General features: G+C 48.2%; 1 protein-coding gene across 10 annotated transcripts in view; it reads right to left on the bottom strand.

The window, feature by feature from the left end:
* The window catches only part of NPAS2 (neuronal PAS domain protein 2), a 166,746-nt gene that overhangs the window by 21,717 nt on the left and 123,879 nt on the right, over positions 1-21,150 (bottom strand). For all 10 annotated transcript variants that reach the window (XM_064572622.1, XM_064572626.1, XM_064572621.1 and 7 more), the window contains 7 exons: positions 19,786-19,906; positions 18,651-18,764; positions 7,981-8,099; positions 7,204-7,286; positions 6,340-6,446; positions 4,121-4,268; positions 2,129-2,213 (listed from right to left, as the gene is read on the bottom strand). In XM_064572622.1, the coding sequence (XP_064428692.1) occupies positions 2,129-2,213; positions 4,121-4,268; positions 6,340-6,446; positions 7,204-7,286; positions 7,981-8,099; positions 18,651-18,764; positions 19,786-19,906 (777 nt within the window). The remainder of the gene's footprint in view (positions 1-2,128; positions 2,214-4,120; positions 4,269-6,339; positions 6,447-7,203; positions 7,287-7,980; positions 8,100-18,650; positions 18,765-19,785; positions 19,907-21,150) is intronic.

Genomic DNA, 21,150 nt, shown 5'->3' with positions numbered 1-21,150 from the left:
ATGTGGCTATTCTGTCTTTTGAGTTATGGCTCCAGAGAGGGTGGATACTGTGTGTGCTGGAGTAGGGGGCTGAGATGACTGATACGGTCCAATGTGCCTGGATTTGCTGTGCTGAATGTCAACTCAGAGACTCCGCTGCTTAGTCAGAGTCTCCCCTAGATACACCCCTCGGAGTGGGGGCCCTGGCCCATGGCTATTGTGTGCTCCTAGTCAGCAGAGAAATATGGACAGGCAGTGAGAGTAAGCACTGACTTTTCTAGCCATCTGACAGAGCTGCACGTCACACCCAAGCATGGGAATTTGCATTTTACAAAAGCACTGGTCAGTGACAGATTTGAAATTAAACAGAGTCCATTACCACTAATAGTTTGAAAAGCACTGTCCCAGAGCTTTTCCTTTAAAAGGGGCAGCCCTCGCCTGGGTGGCTCAGATGGTTGAGCGTCTGCCTTCAGCTCAGGTCATGATCTCAGGGTCCTGGGATCGAGTCCCGCATCAGGCTCCCTGCTTGGCGGGGAGCCTGCTTCTCCCTCTCCCCCTACTGTTCCCCCTGCTTGTGCTCTCTCACTCTTTCTGTCAAATAAATAAATAAAATCTTAAAAAAAAAATAAAAACAAAAAAAATAAATAAAAGGGGCAGCCCGAGATTGTGTTTGTGTGTTTATACATATGTGCATGTTTATGAGAAGTTCCACTGGGTTCTAGGATGCCCAAAGGGTCAGAAACCTCAAGAACGAATCTCTAACTGGATGATGCACAACATGACGCACATGTTCATGAGCCGTGATGTATGGGGTGTCTAACACCTGCCTACCAACAGCTTAATTCTGTTCTCGAACATGATACATGATGCGCTATATGACAGAGCTGGGTCATAAACACGTCCAGAAATAAGGACAGGTGTGCCGTATCAGTGCGCTGGTGATGGATCGCCCCACGACACGTTGCCGTATAGCATGACAGCAGGGGAGGCTCGCCCAGGACACTGATGGCTCTCTGCGCTTTCCAGGTGATTCCTGCTTCCCTCCAACTCATGGACCAGAGATGCTTTCATTGTATTATTGCTGCTGAGGCAGCTTCTGGCCAATCTCTGGATTCTAGGTCGCTGGGCAGCCTGGAACTTAAACCACGTGTCACCCATGGTAAGATACACTTTCCCCCCTACATTCTGACATATCTGAAATTGGGACGTGTCTTCTGACTGATGAAAAGAAGTCCTTATTTCACATATAGACTGGCGACAACATTTTCTCTTTCTTATTGGGAGATATATAAGGGTGGATCTTATAACAGATAGCTTCTTGGCTTTGATAAAATACAATGCTCCCTCCCTTCCTTGTTTTCTCTCCTTTTCTCCCAACATGTGTGTCTGCTTGAAGAATGACCTTTGAGGAACAGGGCTCTGGTCTGCTTGCACGTTTCCCTCCAGCTGTCCAGGAGCAGAGATGGGGGAAGCCTGGCTAGAGGGGACCTGAGAACCGTGTGCGGAGGAAGGATGGAGGTAAGGCTTTGTGAAGGGAAACACCCTCGCCAGCAGAGCTCCCTGACATGAAGCTGGCTCCAACATGGCTGTTACCTAAGACCTGCAGACACAGAAGTAGGAAGTGCACCTTGCTATTGACAACATGGAGGCTGTGTGAGGGGCAGTCTCCTCGTGGGAGGCCCAGGCCCTAGAGGCAGGGCATCAGCACTTAGGCTACGGGAAGGAAAGGGCACCCAAATTATTCCACACCTCAATAGGATGACGGAATAAGCCCCTAGCTATTTATCTGTGGGAGGAGATACAAAGTGGATTTATTATTGCTGCTCTTGTAAGGATGGAAAGTTGCCAGATCATGCTTTGAGTCCAGAGGCTGTTTCTTACACAGTTCCGTGAGTTCTCACCCTCAGCGCCCTTGGGTATGTGAGCTAAAGCCTGTGTGTGCCTCTGTACCTCGTCTGAAGGACGAGGATAGTAACGGCGCCTGCCTCGCAGGAATATCATGATGGTAATCAAGTGAACACCCACGGAACGCACTGAATAGTACTGGGAACATAGCAAATAAAAATATTACTACTTTTATTATAACAACTCATGGAAGAACTTACTTAGGCAAACTTAGCCTTTAGCCATCTGGTGGGGATCAGCGTACCTTTAGCGCTGAAGGGTGGACGGCCTCGGGTGGCGGGTCTTCCAAAGCCAGTTCCTGCCTCCTTTCTACCCGGACATCCGCATAACTGATCAGGAAATCAAGAGATCACAGCAGGAGGTGGGACGTTCCAGAAGGCAGCAGCAAAGAGCACGTGTGTGATACATCGAGGGACCCCCGTGACACCCACCCCAGAATCGTCACCACGAAGGAGGCTAGTCTTGTCACTTGTTTGAGGAAGGAGCTTCATTCTGTGCCTAACTGCCGCTGGGGTGACTTCTAATGGGACATCCCAAATATTTTCCTTTCCAGGGTGTTTTTATGCCCTTCTCCTTTACGCATCTTCTCCCCATGCCCTGAAACTTCCAAGCATAATTGTCTTTAGAAACCTATTTTCATCTACAGGATAAGCCTTGGCCTTTGAATAATCAGAAGCCTTTCTTAAAACCTACCCAGTCTGGACTGTGTGTATGGAGAACTGACAAATGACTTTTTTTTTTAGTAATTGCAACCTTTGGAAGTTTTCTCTCAAACAAATCTAGATCTAGACCCAGAGCACTGATTTGTCTGTGGGCCCACTTTTAAAATAGCGTGGGGAAATGAATCCAATGTGGAGATGGCCAAAGGGCCCCCAGCTCTGGCCTCTGACTATGTGTGGAGGAACAAGCTGGGCGAGGGACCCTGGGAAGTCACAGTGGCTCTGGGGCCTCTGGAATGCTTGTTAGCTTATTTACTAACTAGTTCACTCCCTACTTTCTCTGAGAGTTGCTTTCCAAGATTTGGGAGGTAGAGGATGGAGAGGAAGAGCGGGGTCAAGGGCGGAGTCTGAAGACCAAGATGTTGATGATGTCCAGACTTCCCTGGGGCCAAAAGGACCCTGTGGCAAAGGCCCAGCCTGGGTGGTGGTAGCTGGGACTGGCCTGTCCTCAGAAACCACTGGCTGCTGAAGTGCCCAAGGGTGGGCCGAGAAGCTAAGATCAAGTCCCTAAGAGCGGCATGCAATGTGACGGTCAGGGTCACTGGCAAGAAAGACCAGCATTTCTCCCTGCTTATTAAAAGAAGAGAGATTTACTCATTGACTGTATGTATGCGTGTGTGTGTGCATGTATGTATGCATGGTATCTACCCATTTATCGGTCTACCCACCTGCCTACTTGTTACCTATCAATCATCTATCTCTTATGTATATATATAAAATGCAGTATATATGTATAGTATCCATATGTACGTATATCTACCTATCATCCATCTACCTATCTACAATGTATATATACATATATACCTACTATATATATATATACATGTAAAACCTTTCTTTGTTCTGCTCAAATGCTCTTCTCTAGACCTGTTTAAAACTGATTGATGTCCTTAAAATTTCTGTAGTCAGGGGAAAAAAACCCCACGAATGACATTTCTCCTCTACCTTTGGGAATCGTGGCCTTACAGAGCCTGCGTCTAAGAAAGGCTGGATTCGTGGCCTCCCTCGGAAGCTCTGCCCACCCACCCTCGGCTGGGGGCTCTCCGAGGCCACCAGGAACCACCAGGAAGCCTCTCCCCTGGCAGTCGGGTTCTATTCCCAACGCTGTCTCAGTTGCCAGCAGGGGCTTTTAATGCATTAAAAATAGAGGGGACTAGGTCTATGAGTGATTTAGAGGCAAAATTTTAATTTTCTTCTCCAAACAGTGACAAGGGAAGGTGGGGAGGTGAATGGAGATGAAGGGAAAATGTGGAAGAAGGTCAATGAAGCAATAACTCACGAAGTCACATCCCGGCACCCTACGGAAGGGCTGAACCGAATCCTCAGCCCGGCGGGGGGTGTGGGGGGTGGGGGGGTGGGAACAGAGTTGTGTGTGTCCCTGGAAAGAAGCTGAGCTCTGGAGACTACTCTGTGAACCGCAGAGGATAGCTCAGGCCCTGTGGAGGAATTCAAGCCCAGGGCTCGCTTGCTCTTCGGACCCTGAGACTACCTGCCCGCCCTCTGAGCCCAGCCCGCACCTGACGACCGAGTGCGTGCACACGATGAACTCGGGCTTGGAGTTCCACTGGTGGTATGTGATGTAGTAGTGAGTCTGCAGCCAAATCCACTGCTGGCCTTTGGTCAGAAACCGGTAGCAACAGGACTTCCCTTTACCAAACTGCATCACTGTAGGCAGAAAACAGAGGCTGCATGTAGCGAACGCTGATACGAGAATGATCTCTCCCCCAGAAGGTGCTGTTGAAAACAGAAGCTTTCAGATACACCATGCCAAACAGTGTGCACTTCTCCAGGTGTGCTGTATTTTAAGTGACTATCAAGATCCCGCTAAACGATATTGAATTCTTAAATAAGGGAAGAACAATCTGCACGCTTCCCCAAATGCTCAACGGCTTAAGAGAGCCTCAGGTAAGGGCAGATTTCCCAAACTACAAAGAGGCCCGGGGTTGCCTGCTTCAGGAGGAGCTGTCTTTGGGGCTGTGGGAGCCGAGCACAGGAGAGACGATCAGACGCTGGGAGAACTGGGCCCCAAATAGACCTGACAGCCTGCAATCTCTGCATGGGATTCGGGGGCTGTCAGTCAGCAGTTCATGCTTCGTCTACACGGTCCTAAATGAGAGAGTCGCCTACGGGTGCCTTCCAGCTCAGGCCCCACTGCCACAGGGCTGTGTGGAGCCCTCTAGGGTTAAGTCTGTTGGTGAGCTTCTCTCTGTGTGTGTGTGGGGGGGTCCAGAACAGAATGGGTGCTGTTGTATTAGCCTGCATGGGGCAGAAGGCTGGGACTGTGGGTCTAGGGAAGAAGAACAGTTTGCGTCACTGCCTCAGTGCCTGGGATTTAGCACCTCATTCTGCAAACAGATAACAGGTATCTTGACTGGGAAACTAAAGTGAAGACGGGAGCCACTGCCTTGGAGAATGTGATCTCCCAAGAGGTAGGAAGCCCAGCTGAGCAAGGGCGTGGGCTGCACAGAGGGAGAACGTCTTGCCTGAGCCCTGGGCCAAATCCTTCAGATCATGAAGGTAATTCTACCCCCAGGGTGGCCTTGCCCCGTTAGAAGGGTCAGAAGCAGCCAGGGCTCGAGGTAACCCTGCTTCTCAAACTTTCACGGGCCCACGAATCACTTGGGGGGGGGGGGTCTTGTTAAAATGGACGCTCTGATTCCACAGGCCTAGCGGGAAAGCCCGAGAATCTGCAAGGCTAGCGGACTCGGTGCGATGCCCTTGCCGCTGCGTGAGGAGCACACTTTGAGGAGCAAGGGGTTCAAGTTGTAAAGATTAGCCTCAGATTCTAACGGAGGATCCTGACGGAACTCGAGCCTATTCTTCCTTTGACTAGGAGAGCGGAGAAGAGACCGTTACAACGGGCGTTACAGACAGCATGTCTATCAAAACACAGTGTTGGTGGTCAATTCGCGTGTCAGGATCCAGAAGTCGGGATGACGAAAAATGTTCCTGTTTAAAGCTAGAACTTGGCACAGAAAATATGGCTTTCCAAGGTTAATTCTTGACGACTCTTGCTAAGTGAGAATCCAGATATGCTGGTCATTCTCCCCCACGCCCCCCACATCATGAGTCCTACTTCCCCTACCTTTGCCCCCCCTATTGTCCTCTTCTGTGGCAGAGAGCCTTCCTTGATCCCCTCCCCCAGCTGGGGGAGCCCCCCAGTACCCTGAGCACATCCCCTCCAGTGCGGTGACAGCATCCTATAATGTCACCTATTTCTGCTTTCCCCTTCGACCTTGCTCCTGCAGAACAGCAAGGAGATTCTGATCATCTTTATGTCCTGGGCCTCGCTCAGTACCTGGCCCGTAGCTTGTGACCAATTCTATGTCTGTTGGCAAAAAGCAGTGATGTTGAATTCAGTATTTTGTCTTTGAAATGTATTGCATAACTTAGAAAAAATGACCATCGTTGTCTTATTTTCTTAAGTCAGATGAAAATAGCTTGTATATCTGAAGGGTACGGGAAGGAGCTGGGAGGGGGGTGGAGGAGGCGGGGGAGGTGGGAGGAGGCGGGGGAGGTGGGAGGAGGCAGAGAAAGTCCATTCCAGCTGGAAACACAACCCAGGGGCAAACCACAAAAGGTCCTCCACCACACTCCTACATCATTTCAGAGAAAATAAAGTCTTCCTCCTCAAACAGAAACCAAGCAATAAACAGACTTCCAGGGCCCAAGAGTCGTGCTGTCCGGGCTCCGTGGAGGGTGCTGGAGGCCTTCTGGCTGGATGTCGAGTACTCACAGTGTTGGTGGCACCTGGCCAGGAGCTCCAGATCGTCAATGTGGTAGTAGTCATAGCCCGACGTCCCCAAAACTTCGAAAGGCAGGTATCCTATGATCGGAGGGGCTCTGCCAAGCAATAGGGACAGTTCGTCAGAGAGCAAGCACCCTGCCCCACTCACAATGGCAATAGCTCCATCCAGAGGGGGGACGGTTTGCACATTTAATGATCAACACAGAGCCTCATTTCTCAAGAGCCAGGGCAGGAAAATAATTTTGCAATGGTTCAAACCGAGAGGGTGTGTTTTCCAAAGTGCTCAAACTTTCTGGCATTTAGATACTCGGTTTCGTTGGCATAACCTGGGTTAAATAATAATAAACTTTATTATTACCGAATAATTAAAAACAGCTATAGATTGGGTCAGTCCAACCCCAAAGCATAAAAAAAGTTAAAGGGTGGGGAGGGGAGATTTCTCATCCTTCGACTGCGAAAGCTGTTACAGAAGAAAGAAGATTGAATTAAAGGGACAAAAAGGTGTTGAGAGAAATAAGACGAAGAGTTTCTCTCCCATCTGCTCCTGGCTTCCTGGGAGCTGGAGAGGGTCCTGAGGGGTGGGTGTGGGGGTGAGGGTATCCCAAGGATGTCCCCGGGCTGTGGCAACTGGCTCTCCCGAGATGCTCTGACCCAAACACAGAACATATCCACGGACAACTGCAGTGGAAGGGAAGCCGCCTCACTCTTGGCTGGGAATGATTTTTCCTGCTGCCAGAAAGCCCTTCTCCCTGAAGGGACTAGGCCCGACTTTTCTCTCCCAAGGAGAGCCTGGCTCATGCAAACAAACACTTGAAAAGGACCCAACCCAAACATGTTTTTCTTTTCACAAACCTGTGATCCAGAAATAAAAATTTCCATTCCAAGCTATGCCTTGAAGTGAATTCCTCTAAGGGTTCGTCAACTATGCACATTTCCTGTATTAGAAGGGGAAAAAAAATGTTGCTCAGGGTGGCAGATGCTCACCCTAGGTTTGTTCAAGAACGCGTGGTAGGATAACAGAAGTTAAAATCATTGAGAGCAAGTCTCCAAGTTGGGTTGGACTGAAACTCATCATCTGTAGCTAATTTCAGTATTAGCTGATACTAAATTTATTTCACAAGCTGGGGAAAAATACCTAAGAGCCAAAATGTCATACCACTCCCTTCCCATTATCTAGAAGTGTGGTAAACATGTGGAAAATGGCTTTTCATCTGAATTTGAATGACTAACTTAACTCAACATTCATGCCATGGGTGTTAAAGCAATCACAGATGAGAGAATACAGACAAGCCCTTGGTTTTGATACTGGGTCCTCACCTCGGCCTGCCCTGAGTGGTATTAACGTCCCCAGCGAAAGGTCGGAGGGTCGACAGAGTTGCAAATGAGTCTCTCTGCAGGCTGAGCAGCAGCTGAGGCTGCCTTCCAGCCAAACAGCTCGCAGGAAACCAGAGTTAAGGCAAGGGGCAGGTGGGGCTGTCACAGGTATAGAAGCCAGCCATTCCAACTTTTCGAAGTCAGTGACAGCGTCATTGCAATCCTATTCTTTCCCATAAAGACGGCTAATGAACTATAACCAAACGTGACTCAGTTGTACTAGTTCCACATGATAAATTCTCTCCCGGTACTTGCCTTTAAGAATTGGGGTGTTGCCAGGCGCACGGTGGCGATGAAGCAGACCTCCTTCCCGAGCGGCACCCGGCAGGGCCTTGAAAGGGTGCTGTCGAAGCCGTTACAAGAGGGGCTAGGCACTGGGGCGGGAGGGGACAGACAGACGGGTTAGGCCTGGGAAGCACAGCGGCAGACCCCTACCTGGCCTCACCGTCAGCCTGCACCAGTGCTCAGGGCTTCGAGAACATTCACTCACTTTCTTCGTGCCCTGGGACACCTCGCTCAGGTAGGGGCTATGACCCTCCCTGCGCAGGAAGTGGGAGGCACGGGCTGCTGAGGTTACTTGCACCCGGCAGAAGGGAGCTGGAATCCAAGTAGCCGGCAGACTCCCCCGCCTCTCATCTCCAGAAGTCCTCTGGCCGCCTAGACTGTTGCGCTGGGAAAAATGTTCTACAAAAGGAGAGACAGCCTCACTCCGCAGTAAGGGCCTGCACTCTCACTTCAGGGCGGGTTCCACAGTCAGACGTGGTTTCTGATCTGATGGGTCCCCTGGCATTCGCTGACAACCCCCCCTTCCCACCCCTGGTCCTGGCACCACACACCTGGGATTCGAGGGATCCCCCCCTGAAAGCCCATGCCGGGAGCCAGGCTGATGCTGGGCTTGGCGGGTGTGACTGAGGACGTGGCCTCAGGCTCCAGGGGGATCCCCAGAGGCACACGGTGTCCACCACAAACCTGCTAGTTTGTGTAGCTATGCACAGGGGACACACCTGTTCACAAGTGTCTTCTTCTTCTCACTGGGAAGGCATGACTTTCCTCAGTCTACGGATGAGGCCGTGGAGGCCCAGAAAGCTCACATGTATTAACCAAGGTCGCTCAGAGTAGTAATAATGGAGCAAGGACTCGAGCCAGGTCTTCCGACTCTGAGCCTGGAGTTCTCCCAGGGCAGAGAGGGGATTGTTCAAGGCTCGCGCCCACCACGGGGCTGAGAACAGGCCCCCGCACGCCCTCTGGGGAGGTGCGAGCTGGTACCAGCCGCCATCTTCCCTGGGAGCTACAGATCTGTCTTCACGGTGATTGTGGTGAACTGTTTTACCTTTTGGGCCAGAGGACAATTCTGCTATTTTAGGTGGAGTATGCTGGCTGGGAAAAAGAACCCGTTAAATAGGAGAAAAGTCGGTGGACCATGTATATGGGATTCTCGAACCTGGCTACACACCAGATTCCCTGGGACCTCTTCCGTGGCCTCCCAGCTGTCCAGACCCTGTTCCCAGCTCTGCTAATTCAGGAACTCTGGGTGGGAAGCCCAGGCACTCTCAATTTTAAAAGCACCCCCGCCGCCCCCCCCGCCCCCCCCGCTGCAACATTTAGTACCATGCAGCCAGGATTGAGGATCATTACGCTAGATAATCTACCCTACCTCTTTCTTTTTCAAATGTAGTTGATTATATCCTGAACCAGATCCTGAATTCTAAGTACATTTCTGAACTGGTAGATTTAAACATAGTTGTGTTTTCCAATTTGAGAACATATAAAGCAACAGAAAATGAAATGCATTCTAAAATGAATCTGCAAGACTTTCTTTGGATTTTAGCTTTCCAATAATTTTTGTTTTATATGTTCGTAGGTTTCTAAGTGATTCTATAATGTGGTCTTCTAGCCACTAACATGAATAAATTCATTTTACCAAACATATTCTCTGAATGCATTCACATACATATTAATATGAATGTTTCCGAACATGAATATGAAGGGGGCAAAGTAGGAAATGGTGGTCCCTAGAGAATTTACATCTGTCATTAGTTGGCTTAGACCACTGCAGATTAATGTGTAGGGTGAGCCAAGGCACTCAAGCAGGGAAGAGAAAGCAATCTCACAGGGGAAGGGTCTGCAGATGTGAACATCTGCATAATAAAAAAAAGACATTAACACATTTCCCAGATGTGAAATATCCTCTCTGCTTGAAGCTAAGAGACATCACCTGCCAGATAAAGACCTAGTAAAATTCTCCCTACTCTTTCAGAAAATCTAGGCTTTCTAAGCAAATTTCCGAGGACTTCCAGGGAATTTTAAGAGACGGTCTCTCTCATTTGTCTCTAAACCATGTGCCTTGCTGGAATGATCCACGGGCTCTGTCAGTAAGTGCCTTCATCAGTGATTTACGGTGAGGAAGGCAGGGGAACGGAAAGAGCGTGGGGTAGGGAAACCCCAGCCCCTAACAATTTCTTCAAGGGGCAGAGACCATGGAAATTAAGTGAATGTTCTGCAGAGCTTACTGCTGGCCTGGCTGCCTCTCAGTGCAATTTTATCAGTCCTTTTGGAACTGCTAAGGTTTTAAAGATGAAAATGCTCCCCGCAGGGGAAATTTCATTATTGCTTACAGCCTGTGCTCGAGAAGCTAGATACTTTACAGAGGGCTCCAGAACCAAGCAAACTCCTCTTCTAAATGAGCTTTCTCCCCCGAAACCTGAAGCAGCTGAGGGCTTGATCAAAGGTGACGGTAAATCAAGGGTGAAAGTTTTAACAGAGGCCAAGGGGAAAACCTTGGGGGGAAGTCAAGGGGAAGAAGATACTTGAAACATTTTGCCAGCTATGTTTCAAGTGACTTTTATTCACAGCAGGAGCCTCCTAGCAGATTCCAGAGTCAACACAGGAGCAAACTGCTCCCTGGGACTTCATGGTAATATTTAGCACTTAGAATAACTTCTCTGGCACTTCGTATCCCAAAGTAGTTAAAAAACGTTAATTAAGGATTTAATTAGTTGTTTCAATTTAAGTAATAGAAAAAACATATCTAATTACAGCAGGCTTCCCGAGCCTCCTGGAAGGATTACCCCGTCGATGCCGGCGCAGCCCTATTCATCAGCCTTCTCCTTGCTTCCGCCACTCCAAGACACACGCACACACACACACAGAGCACTCACGCCACAGATAAAAGCAGTGATTACTTGCTACATTTTTTGCCCCGAGGGTCATCTTACTTGAAATTGATCTTCTCTTGCCCAGAGCTAAAGAGATGGGTTTCCCCTATGGCAGGAACTGGGTCTAGTTCTCTGTCCCCCGCCCTGAGCAGGCGTCTTGCACACAGCAGGTGCTCCACATGTGTTTGTTGAATGTGTCTCCGACGAGATGACCTTCCATCGCACATCCAGACCACAGCTTAAGACCTGGCTAGGGGAAGGCACCTTCTGATCCCAGCCAGCAACTGACGCACAGGCCTTGAGACCCCACAGTGGCTCCGCCTTGTGTGGCCCAGCCTGGTGCTGCTGGAGGCTGGCTCACCTTGGGAGGGTGCCCGTGGAGCATGGTCCTGGGTCCCACTGGCCCTCGGGCTAGCTCACCCACTACTAGTGCATTTGTAAATGGTCAGAAGGTCCCGGGCAAGGTCTGCTGCAAATCAGCAACAGCAGTCCCCGCTCTGAGGGGGCCTCACGCTTGGAAAGATGCAAGAGGGTGTTCTGCTTTTGGTCTTCCTACTACTAAAGGGGTCCATGGGGGGATTAAGCCCCTCTTTGCTCCTGAACTTTCATCACAGCCTCTAATTTTAGAGACCCTGGAAGAATTTTGCCCTGGGCGGGCACGCCCTAGGGATTCTGGCCACAAGAGAGCCCCAAGGTTCTCGAGAGAATAAGGGTGATTAAAGTCCTTCTCGCTTGGCACCTGGGGTTGGCTTCCAAGTCTGTCTGATGACAATGGTGACCTCCCAAGTCAGTCATAAGAACATAAGGATGACCGAGCAGGCAGGGCGGTCTCGGGTGGCATGAGACGTGTGTACAAAGGGGTAGAAAAGAACGGGGAAGAAGCGGGGTGGGCATAGTGAACATAGTTCACAGCAAAGGAGCAGAAACAAATGGAAAAAGGGGTACCGACTGTTCCTTAGGACTGGTCCAGTCATCAGGCCTAAACTATTAAGTATTCTGATCAGAGATGGCCTGCTCATGATAAATTAGTTGCAACAACTGTAGGAAAACACACTAATCGTCCACATGGAGAGTGACAAATCGCTTTCTCAGCACTTCTCGGAACCAACGAAAATTCAAAGCCGAAAGGTGTCCACGAAGACGTGAAACAATCGGGAGGCTCACTAAAGGAAGAAAAAAGTTCTTAAATCTCATTTATGATAAATGTCCAAAACGTCTGGGTTAGAGTGTTGGACTGTTAAGGAATAATTTCTTGCACATTCACGAGAAATCCTCTCCCGCTCATTAAGCACTATTTTCAGGCTCTTCTCTCTTCTCTGCACAGCATGGCATGTTTCACCTGATGGGTTCTCGGGACAGCCGCAGCAAAATAATGCTGCCTGGTTTTTGGCCCCGGGGGGGAACTGCCTAACTTGCCGAGGCAATCAGTGCGTGGTTCGTGCTTTCTTTCTGCCAGTGCTGTTTGGCATCGGAAAGAAAGAACGAGCTTGGAGAGAAGCTGGGAGCCATACGAGAAAGCTAGGGGTTTGCAATTTGCTGGATTGAAAAAATGACTCCGACGGGAACATGTATGTCTCACTTAAATATTTCTCCTTTCCCTCGGTGTTCATTAATTAAAATGAGTATTTTTCGGGGCCAGGAGGTTGTCATGGTATTGACAAGATATCCACCAGATGGTTGGCGTGGACGTAGGCTCAGGGAAGTGAACTTCACACAGGCTGTCGCCCCCTGTCCTCCAAGTGGACGCCTTGTGCACACTTTTATCACAATGACTGCACACATCTACAGAAGTGCCCCTGCTCCCAGGCTGAAGCAAGCAGGAGGACGTGTCTGATAAATGTCTGACCATTCCTCACTGCTCCATTTCAATATGGGCTCTAGATGCTCAAGCAGGATGATGCCCTGGGGTAACAATTTGTTCTTTATCGCGATCTTAATTCCTCTGCGACCTAATCTGGCAGCAATGTCCACTGCCAGAGAAGAATGTGGCACTTCCTTGCTGGGGTGGAGGGGACACTCTGCTTCTTGCCTCTTGGGGGCCTGTGCCAGATGGAAGAGACATTCCTTCCTGTGCTCAGCTCACGTCTCCATTCTCAGTGAGGTCTGGTGGGTGTGGCTTTGTTCCCCTAACTGAGAAATCTCAATTCAGCTCAGGGAAACAAAAAACAAAACCCCCAAAGCCCTAAAATGAGGCAACCTACAGAAATCCCACGGAACATACGGAATCGAGTGTTGTAAGCTGCAAAGCCTCCCTTTCTGCCAGTATTTCAAATCTGGTTGTGTGGTTAGAGGCAAATAGGTAAAATGAGGGCAGGGAAACTTTTATACTCTGGTGTGTGGTTTCTGGAAAGCCCAGAGTGGAATGTTTGCTGAGGGTGACCTATGTGGAGCCACACCAGCAACTTTTGAAATACTGCTTTCTGGATTTCAGTCAGATGCACATTTAAATCCAAGTCTGGGGGAGGAGCAAGGGCTTAAATAGAGGATTGCCTTCTTCCTGGCACGAACTTATCTTTCAGGAACTGGAACCTGTTTATTAGGACCCCTTAAAGCAAAGACTGTTCATTATGCCTTGGAAAATCATCTGGCCAGTTCCTCTCCCATAAAAGTGGGGGGTGGGACCGTGGGACTTGGGTGGGGGTTGGGAGAGGACCCAGGGGCTCCTCTATATAACTGGAGAAGGGAAAAGATGGAACGGTGTATTTGTTCGTGGTATTTTAAAAAATGAAAAAAGTAATTTCATTTCAGCCCCATTCTGGAAATGATGTGAAGAGCAGAGGTAGACCGGGGGCTGCTCACACCAGTGGTCCTCCCTGAATCTCCAGGCCACATGGCCAAGGTCACACAGTAGGCTTTTTTAGGGGAAGAGGAGGAGACACGTACTTCTGTATTCCAGCTCGGATCCCTTCAAGATGCTTTTCACAGACTTGGTGAGAAACTGTCCTAAAGTGAAACAGTTCTAGGAAAGCTGTTTTCTTGTCTCATTTCCCGACATGTACTTCTTCACATTTATTAAAGAATCTAGGTTAAAGATGTGCAATCCTGTCTTCCGTCCTCTCCCCTGCCTCGAACATCTGAAGCAAATGAGGAAGTCCTAAGGAGTGACCAAGATGTGCAAATAGTGAAGCAGGAGAACATTCCATTTTGTTGATGCATTTGGGCAACGGTGGCTGTGTCTACACAGCCCTGGTGAACGGAGAGCGTCAGAGGGACAGGGGCAAGGTGGTGAATCTAGAAATGTCCAACCAGAGAGTTTAATCGCCTTAACAAGGGCAAAGGTACCCTTATGCCTCTCCACACCCCAAATTCCCAACCCCGCCTACTCCTACCGGTGACAGGGCAGACGAATGCTGAGCGGTTACGTGGGTTAGCAGGCAAGCAGATGGTGTCTTCATCTGCGTGACTTAAGGGTCACCAAAAGCTCCCTCTGGATCCGTATCCCCCGTCTTCCCTGCCCTGCAGCCAACACGTTTCCCTTTCTGCCCTTTGGTATAAGGCCCAAGGATTCCTATAGACGTGGTTTTCGAGTTGCAGCCCATGCCTCCATCAGCCTTAAGGCTAACTGGGTGATCAAGTGAACAAGAGGCAGGGAAGAGAGTGGGGCAGGAACAGTCCTGGCGGGGATGCCTGAGTCAGGGGTCCGGTTAAGGACCTCGGGGAACACCCAGGGAGCCCAGGGGGCTAAGGAACTTGGTGGTGGGGGACACAGACTAGGGAGCAAATGGAGGCCAAAGATGACCTCACACTGACCACGCACGGTTGCCTAGACCTTCCAGTGCAGAAAATTCACAAATCACTGGAAGTTACACATGGGCCAGTTTACCCAGCACGTACTGAAGTGGATTTAATCTTCACTTTGGATTCAAGGTCAAAGGTGTATCGGGGGCTCTATCTCTGGGTGGGCTCTGGGGTCCGTCAAGGAGAGCTGTATTATCAGTTCTCAAGGAAAAGCCAGATTTCCCTATGAGTCAGAAGTCGTGTCTGAATCCTGTTGCTGTCCCTGACCACCTGTATGTGCAGGACCAAGATCACTGAGCCTCAGTCTAGCCAATGTACTTGTGTTGAGCCTTATTTATGTACCAGGCATGGACTGCGTAGGCTCACAGATGAGTAAAGGTCACTGTCCTTTCCACTCCATTATTTATAAAAATGAGAGCCTTGCATCTTCCTGACAGGCATCAAAGAAGAATGGACCAGGCCATGCCCCATAAACTAAACAGCCCTACAGAAATGAGAGGACTTTTCCCGATAATGGGCCAGAGTAGGGTTTCCTATGAAGTCCTCTGAAGTGTGAGCAGGGATTCTATTAAAATAAAACCAGTATTCATTGTCTGTTTTCTTCTATACTTTACACATTGTTTTTAAGTGTTTGCCAGGCCTGGGAACTCAGGGAAGTGGCAGGGGGTGGCTTTGTGTACAAACCACATTTTCTAGTGTCTGTATTTGATACTTTGACATTTGGGGCCTTGCCGACCCTGAAGGAATTGCTCCTTTCTGGGTTAGCCAATTCCTAGAAATAGTGAATGACTCACCTTCCCGTGCACCTTTCATAGGCAAACCAACCCATCTAGAGCCCACACCCCAACCCAGGCATCTGACAACTAGAGACAGCCCTTCTACCCAAGAGCCCACTAAAATGATTCCAGCTAGCCAAACTGAAGCCCGTTTACACTGCCTTGCTCCTTCTTTTCCAGAGAAGCTACACGAGTGGCTCTTGCCCACATTTTCTCCTGTTCGCCCTGCCCCCTGACCTCCCTTGGTGCTTCCCCATGTGGCCTCTGTGGTGTGCTGGGCCTGTTTGGAGGGATCTGTGAGTATAAACCTCTTCTTTCCTGACAGTCATTTCCATGTCTGTGTGTCTCACCATATTTGACTTAAAACAAATCTTGGGTACCGTGAAAGCAGCTTGGTACATGGGCGCAGGACATCTGGCGTGCACAGGTACAGACATCCTGTCCCAAGGGCATGCCACGTGGCAGGGCCAGGCCTGTGTGCCCCAGCTACAAAACAAGCTTAGTTTCAACACAGATTTGTGGGAGGCAGCAAAGCAATGGGGTGAAGGGTAGGACTCCAGGGTTAGAATGGGTACGATTGTAGGTCCCCCACTTTCCACGTGTGTGCCTCAGATTCTTCTATGCATCACTTTCCTCCTGTTTAGATGGGATGATGCCAACAGGACTGCTTAAAAGGTTGGTGGGAGGATTCGATGAGATTATCAATGCGAAGACCGAGCCCAGGACCTGGGACTTGGGAAACACTCCTAAGTGAGTTATTTTTATTAACCCATTGTTCAAGGCTTATTGAGAAGTAAACCTACAAAATCAGATTTGAAGTATTCCTTAGAGTACGTTAAACCGTATTTTCTAGGTCAAAAATGACTGAATGCTGGTGATTTTATAGGGCTCCATCTTAGAAATTCATTTGTCTCTGACATTTGTTGTTTATTTTCATCCAAGTGAGAATTATATTTCAGTTTTTCCACAATTACGTTTGGGGACTCTTGTGTCAAGAAAGCCCCCTAACTTTGATTTGTTCAACAGGCTCTGGAAAGACACTCTGGCACTCTTGGTTTTAAATTTTCCACTTTCAGTGCTGTGTGTTTATAGCAGTAACAGTTTCCAAAAGAAAAAAAAATCACACATAATTTCCACACATTCTTTCAGGCAAACAAACATTGTCTCAACTTGAAGTGAAAATAAAGCTTTGCTAGCTTAAAAAAAAAAAAAAAGAACCAACCAACCAGGTATTCACAACGAAGCCTGCCTCTTTGCCGGAAACCCTCTAAACTGTGATAAGTGACAGGAGGCTTCGAAGTGATACTCAGCAGCAGCTTAAGAGAGAGTTGTGGAAATGGAAATTAACAAAGGATGCGACTGCGCTCACCGGCCAATCACGTGTCGGTTCCTTAATTAAGCGGCGCACTGTTGTCATGGGGACACGTGGGCGCAGCGTCCCGTAATTCCCACAGTCTTGGCACTCCCCGCGGCCAGGGTGCCTTTCCCTTTCTCGCTGGCTGCCACATGGGATACTCTGCTATTCCGGCATCTGGCATGATGGCCATGGCACACATTTTAAGCGAATTCCAAACCCCTGCTTATATTAATTCAAGGATAAAGCTGTCTGGAAGGAGCGCCATCAGCGTGAGGAGTACCCTTAAAATTCCTACGGAATGGCATTCAGTATTACGATAGGGCGGTGTCTCTCTAAGTCCATGACCCCTTTCATCAAAACCCCAAGGTTCTTTTCCAATTGCACAATCCCAGCCCCACCTTCAGATCTCCTGCCCTAGAATCTGCATTTTAACAAGCTGCCTCACCCAGTGAGCCCTACACCAGGACTGGCATCACTCTGAGTGCTAGGCGAGGCGCCTCTTAGGTCAGTTTAACTCAGTAGCCCGATCAGCTACCATTTACTTGTGTGTGTGGTTCATTAAACATTCATCTCACGAGGTTTAGGAATGCCTTTCAGATGAGTTAGGTTAGGCACGGTCAGGCTTTGGCTCTACCCCGTGTAGCCCAGATCTAGGGCCCCACTTGTGAAAGCTGACCTCCCTTCACTTCCAAACACTCAGGAACACTGAGCCCTGTTTGGGTAGGTTCCCAGAGGGCCCCCAGTTGGCCCTGGAGCCCATCATCCAGTCATAAACCCTGAACACGTTGGCAAGACCAACACGCTTAGCAGCATCTAGTTGGAGCCTCTGAGACAAAGCATGTATATTTATGCAAGCAACATATAGCAGAGGATCGTCTAAGGGTGAAGGGAAGATCCCGGGTAGAGCCTCAGCATTAGGACTTGGGGCCATTATGTTGGTCGGTTCTCATGGAAACTCTGGGACTAATTAGGCGGGGTAACGGACCCCACCGTGGGTCTGGAGTTAAGTACCAGTGACAGAGCCTGCCCCAGTCCGGGCTGCCATCAACTCCCTATTGCCTCATCTTTCCCTTTTTTCCCATCTCTGCGGTCTTATGAAATGTTAGATCATTCAAAGCGATTTGTTTTGTGTTGAGGTTTGAGGCCTGGAGCAAACCAAACGCAAACCTTCCGGTGCTAGGCTTGACCGTGGAGCGGGGGTGGGGGGTAGGGGTGGGGCTTGCACTGCTGAATTTCTGGCATAGGGCCTGCATTCCCATTTTCCCCAAGTCAAAAGTGAAACTGAGGGTGTAATTCGAGTTCAGAGGTGCAGCCAGAGTTCGGATCATTAGTTATCTGGGTAATTTCGGAGAGTAAGATTTTACTGCTTTGCTGATCGGCTTGATAATTCATCCAGTGTGGATTGCTGGCTCATCATAAAGTGGCCACTTCCTGTGCCTTAGGGTCAGAGGGAGCAGAAGACCTATGTACCAGACCCATGAAAACATGCTCACGGCAGTAGTGTAAAAAGGAGAATAAAGATGCAAAAACCAAGGTTACGGATCTTTATGTCACCAATGCAGCCCTATTGGGCTGTGTGTAGGCTGAGCCTGTTCTTTATTAACTGTTACGTTTTTTCTCACAGTACAAAACTCTTCCATCAGCCTGAAACTAAGTAAATGGATAAAGTGCATTTCCGTGGGACTTTGTGCCCCGGCATAAACAAGTGTGGGAGTGCGTTCTTCTCGAATGGGAGATAACATTTACGAGCACAAAACGCATCTTGGGAACATGAAAATCCAAATGCAAATATGAAAAGCACATGTTCTCACTCCTCCTCCCTCGATGAGTCTTATACCCCTGTGTGCACGTTTGCATGACAAAAGACACTGTCGCAATTATATGACAATTGAAGCTTACCATTGTTGTAAGAGCGAAAATTTCCTACAAATTTTATGTATTCATAAGTTGGAAATTCCTTTGGGTTCCAGCTGCCTCTGAGGAGATGGCAATAAAACTCTAAATCGCTGTCAGCTGGGTGGTCAAAGGAAAAAGAGAAAAGGAACGTGAATATGACATAGATTCTAGACCAAACAAGTTGTGTCTTTGCATAACTCCCGGGCTTCAGTCTACACACGGCCAGGACATTTCTCTCACTACGACTGACTCTTGGACATGGTTTTATAACCTTTGAAGAACAGGGGTTTCCCCTCATAGCTTATATAGATGTTTTGCATCCCATACTTGGGCCCAATTAGTCTTAATTTGCTCACAGATGTCTGTGGTTGGTTATGTCGGCATTGATTAGTTCCGGCTGTTTTCATATGGTGTATTAAAACAAAGCTGCTCATATAGAGCTGCTCTCTTTAATCTAATCTTTTCACGTTGCTTTGAAGTAAAATCAGATGTACAACAGGACACATTATTCACGGAAAATGAACTAAGGCCTGAATGAGTAAGTACGAGGCACTTGCACGATCTCCCTCAGTGTCTGTGCTTCATTAACGGACACACGGTTCAGGAGGCACTGAGGCTGGCCTTCCATCCAGGTTGCCAATTTTGAGAAAAACTTTAAAATTCCATAAAAACCGCAAATGTATATAATAAATAACCAGATGACAGCCTCAGGAGAAGAGAATTTGGAGTTTTGACCTAATTATTCATTCTGCAGTTGGTGACTTGGTTATCATATGAATCTAGCATTACGGTATCCTCTAAAATAAGCAGATTGTGCACTGATTTTTGCATTGTTTGGTACCAAAAGACTCTCGTGTTAAAAAAAAAAAAAGAGCTTCTTGTATTACATGCAAAACAAATTCTTATTCGTAAGCGCCATGCTTTCAAATTTTCCACAGAGAAGTTAAATGTCATACATATTCCAAACTCCAGTTTTAGCTTTAAATTTAAAATATACCTCTAAGGATCTTGGAAATATTCTGAGTCACAAGAAAAATTGTTCTTAAAATTAGTCCTCCCTTCTTAATTCATTCTAACCTTCTTTCAAAAGTAAAATTCTTATCTTTATATCTTGTAAAACTAGTAAAGTTAAACTTACATTTTAAGTATTCTGGGGAGGGGGAATCTGTCACAAGCATATGGGAAGAAAGCATTTTATACACTTCTGAATGTTCTTGTTCTGGAAGGAAATTTAACAAATTCTGATCCATGACATCTGACTGAAAAAGAAAATAAAGAACAAAGGTACACACTCAACAAAGATGAAAAACAAAAGCAAAAGCCAAAACTAAACATTGAAGACAATTCAGAACTGGTTTCTGAAATGAAAAGTTCAAGATCCGATTTTCTGTGAAGACGCTTGAATCCATCACTCTGTCATCCTGAATTATAACCTAGAAGGGTTTACCTGCTCCAATGCAAAAGTATTGCCCATGGGCCCAAGAAAGAAGTAAGAGTTAAGTCGGACAAGCATGCAGAGAGTCCTACTCTTCCTGGAGGACCCCACCTGCCGACACTCCTGTGTTCTGGCCAGGGTGGCAGGGGCATCGAGGGACCCCCGGGCAGGCCCACTCGCTCATGGGAAGGGCCCCGAAGAACTCAAAGGGTTCCTTTTCTGACCATTAGGCCCGCAAACGAACACCTCAAAGTGTCCTCAATCAAAGGAACTGTGCTATTTTTTCTGAGTGATTGGGCACTGAGATACAAACATACAACAGAGAATCTAGATACAGCACTGTCCAAGAGAACCGTCTAAGGTGATGGAAATGGTCTATCATGTGTGCTGTCCCTTGTGAAAGCAACCAGCCACGTGGCTATGAGCACTGAAACGTGGCTGGTATGACTGAAGACTGGTTTTTTAAAATTACATTTATTTTTAATTTTTATTTTTTTAGAGAGAGTGTGCACATGTGTGGTGGGGGGAGGGGCAGAGGGAGCGAGAGAATCCCAAGCAGGCTCCACATCTAGCATGGGGCCCAATGCAGGACTCAATCTCATAACCCTGAGATCATGACCTGGGCCGAAACCAAGAGTTGGACACTCCACCCACTGAGCCACCCAGTGCCCCTGAAGACTGAATTTTTAATTGTATTTAATTTTAATTGTTTTAATTGGTATTTAAAAAGCCACATGTGGCTAGTGGCTCCCATATTCGCTAGTGCAGGTGGAAGCTGACAGAGGAGAGAGAGAGAGAAGATAGGCACGTCTCTTGCTGCCTCAGTCTCCCTTGATAAACTCATCCTTTCCTGTATTTTTAAACACGATCTTATAAACTCTTAAATTTGTATATCTAGGTAACTCTCTATTGTGTGTCCCCCGGGGATCAGAGGTTGACGTGCACCCCCAATGGCATTCTTTTGCACCCATACCTCCTCCTCCTCTGTGCTCAATGTCCCTATGGTATTGCCAACTGATCACTTGCCCATACCAGACACCCTGGTGGCATCCTCAGCTTCTCCCCCTC

Source organism: Mirounga angustirostris, unplaced genomic scaffold, assembly GCF_029215605.1.
Source record: "Mirounga angustirostris isolate CCGP_5_RB_7025 unplaced genomic scaffold, mMirAng1.0.hap1 SCAF_10, whole genome shotgun sequence".
Classification (NCBI taxonomy): Eukaryota; Metazoa; Chordata; class Mammalia; order Carnivora; family Phocidae; genus Mirounga; species Mirounga angustirostris.
This window is presented reverse-complemented; position numbering and strand designations above follow the sequence as displayed.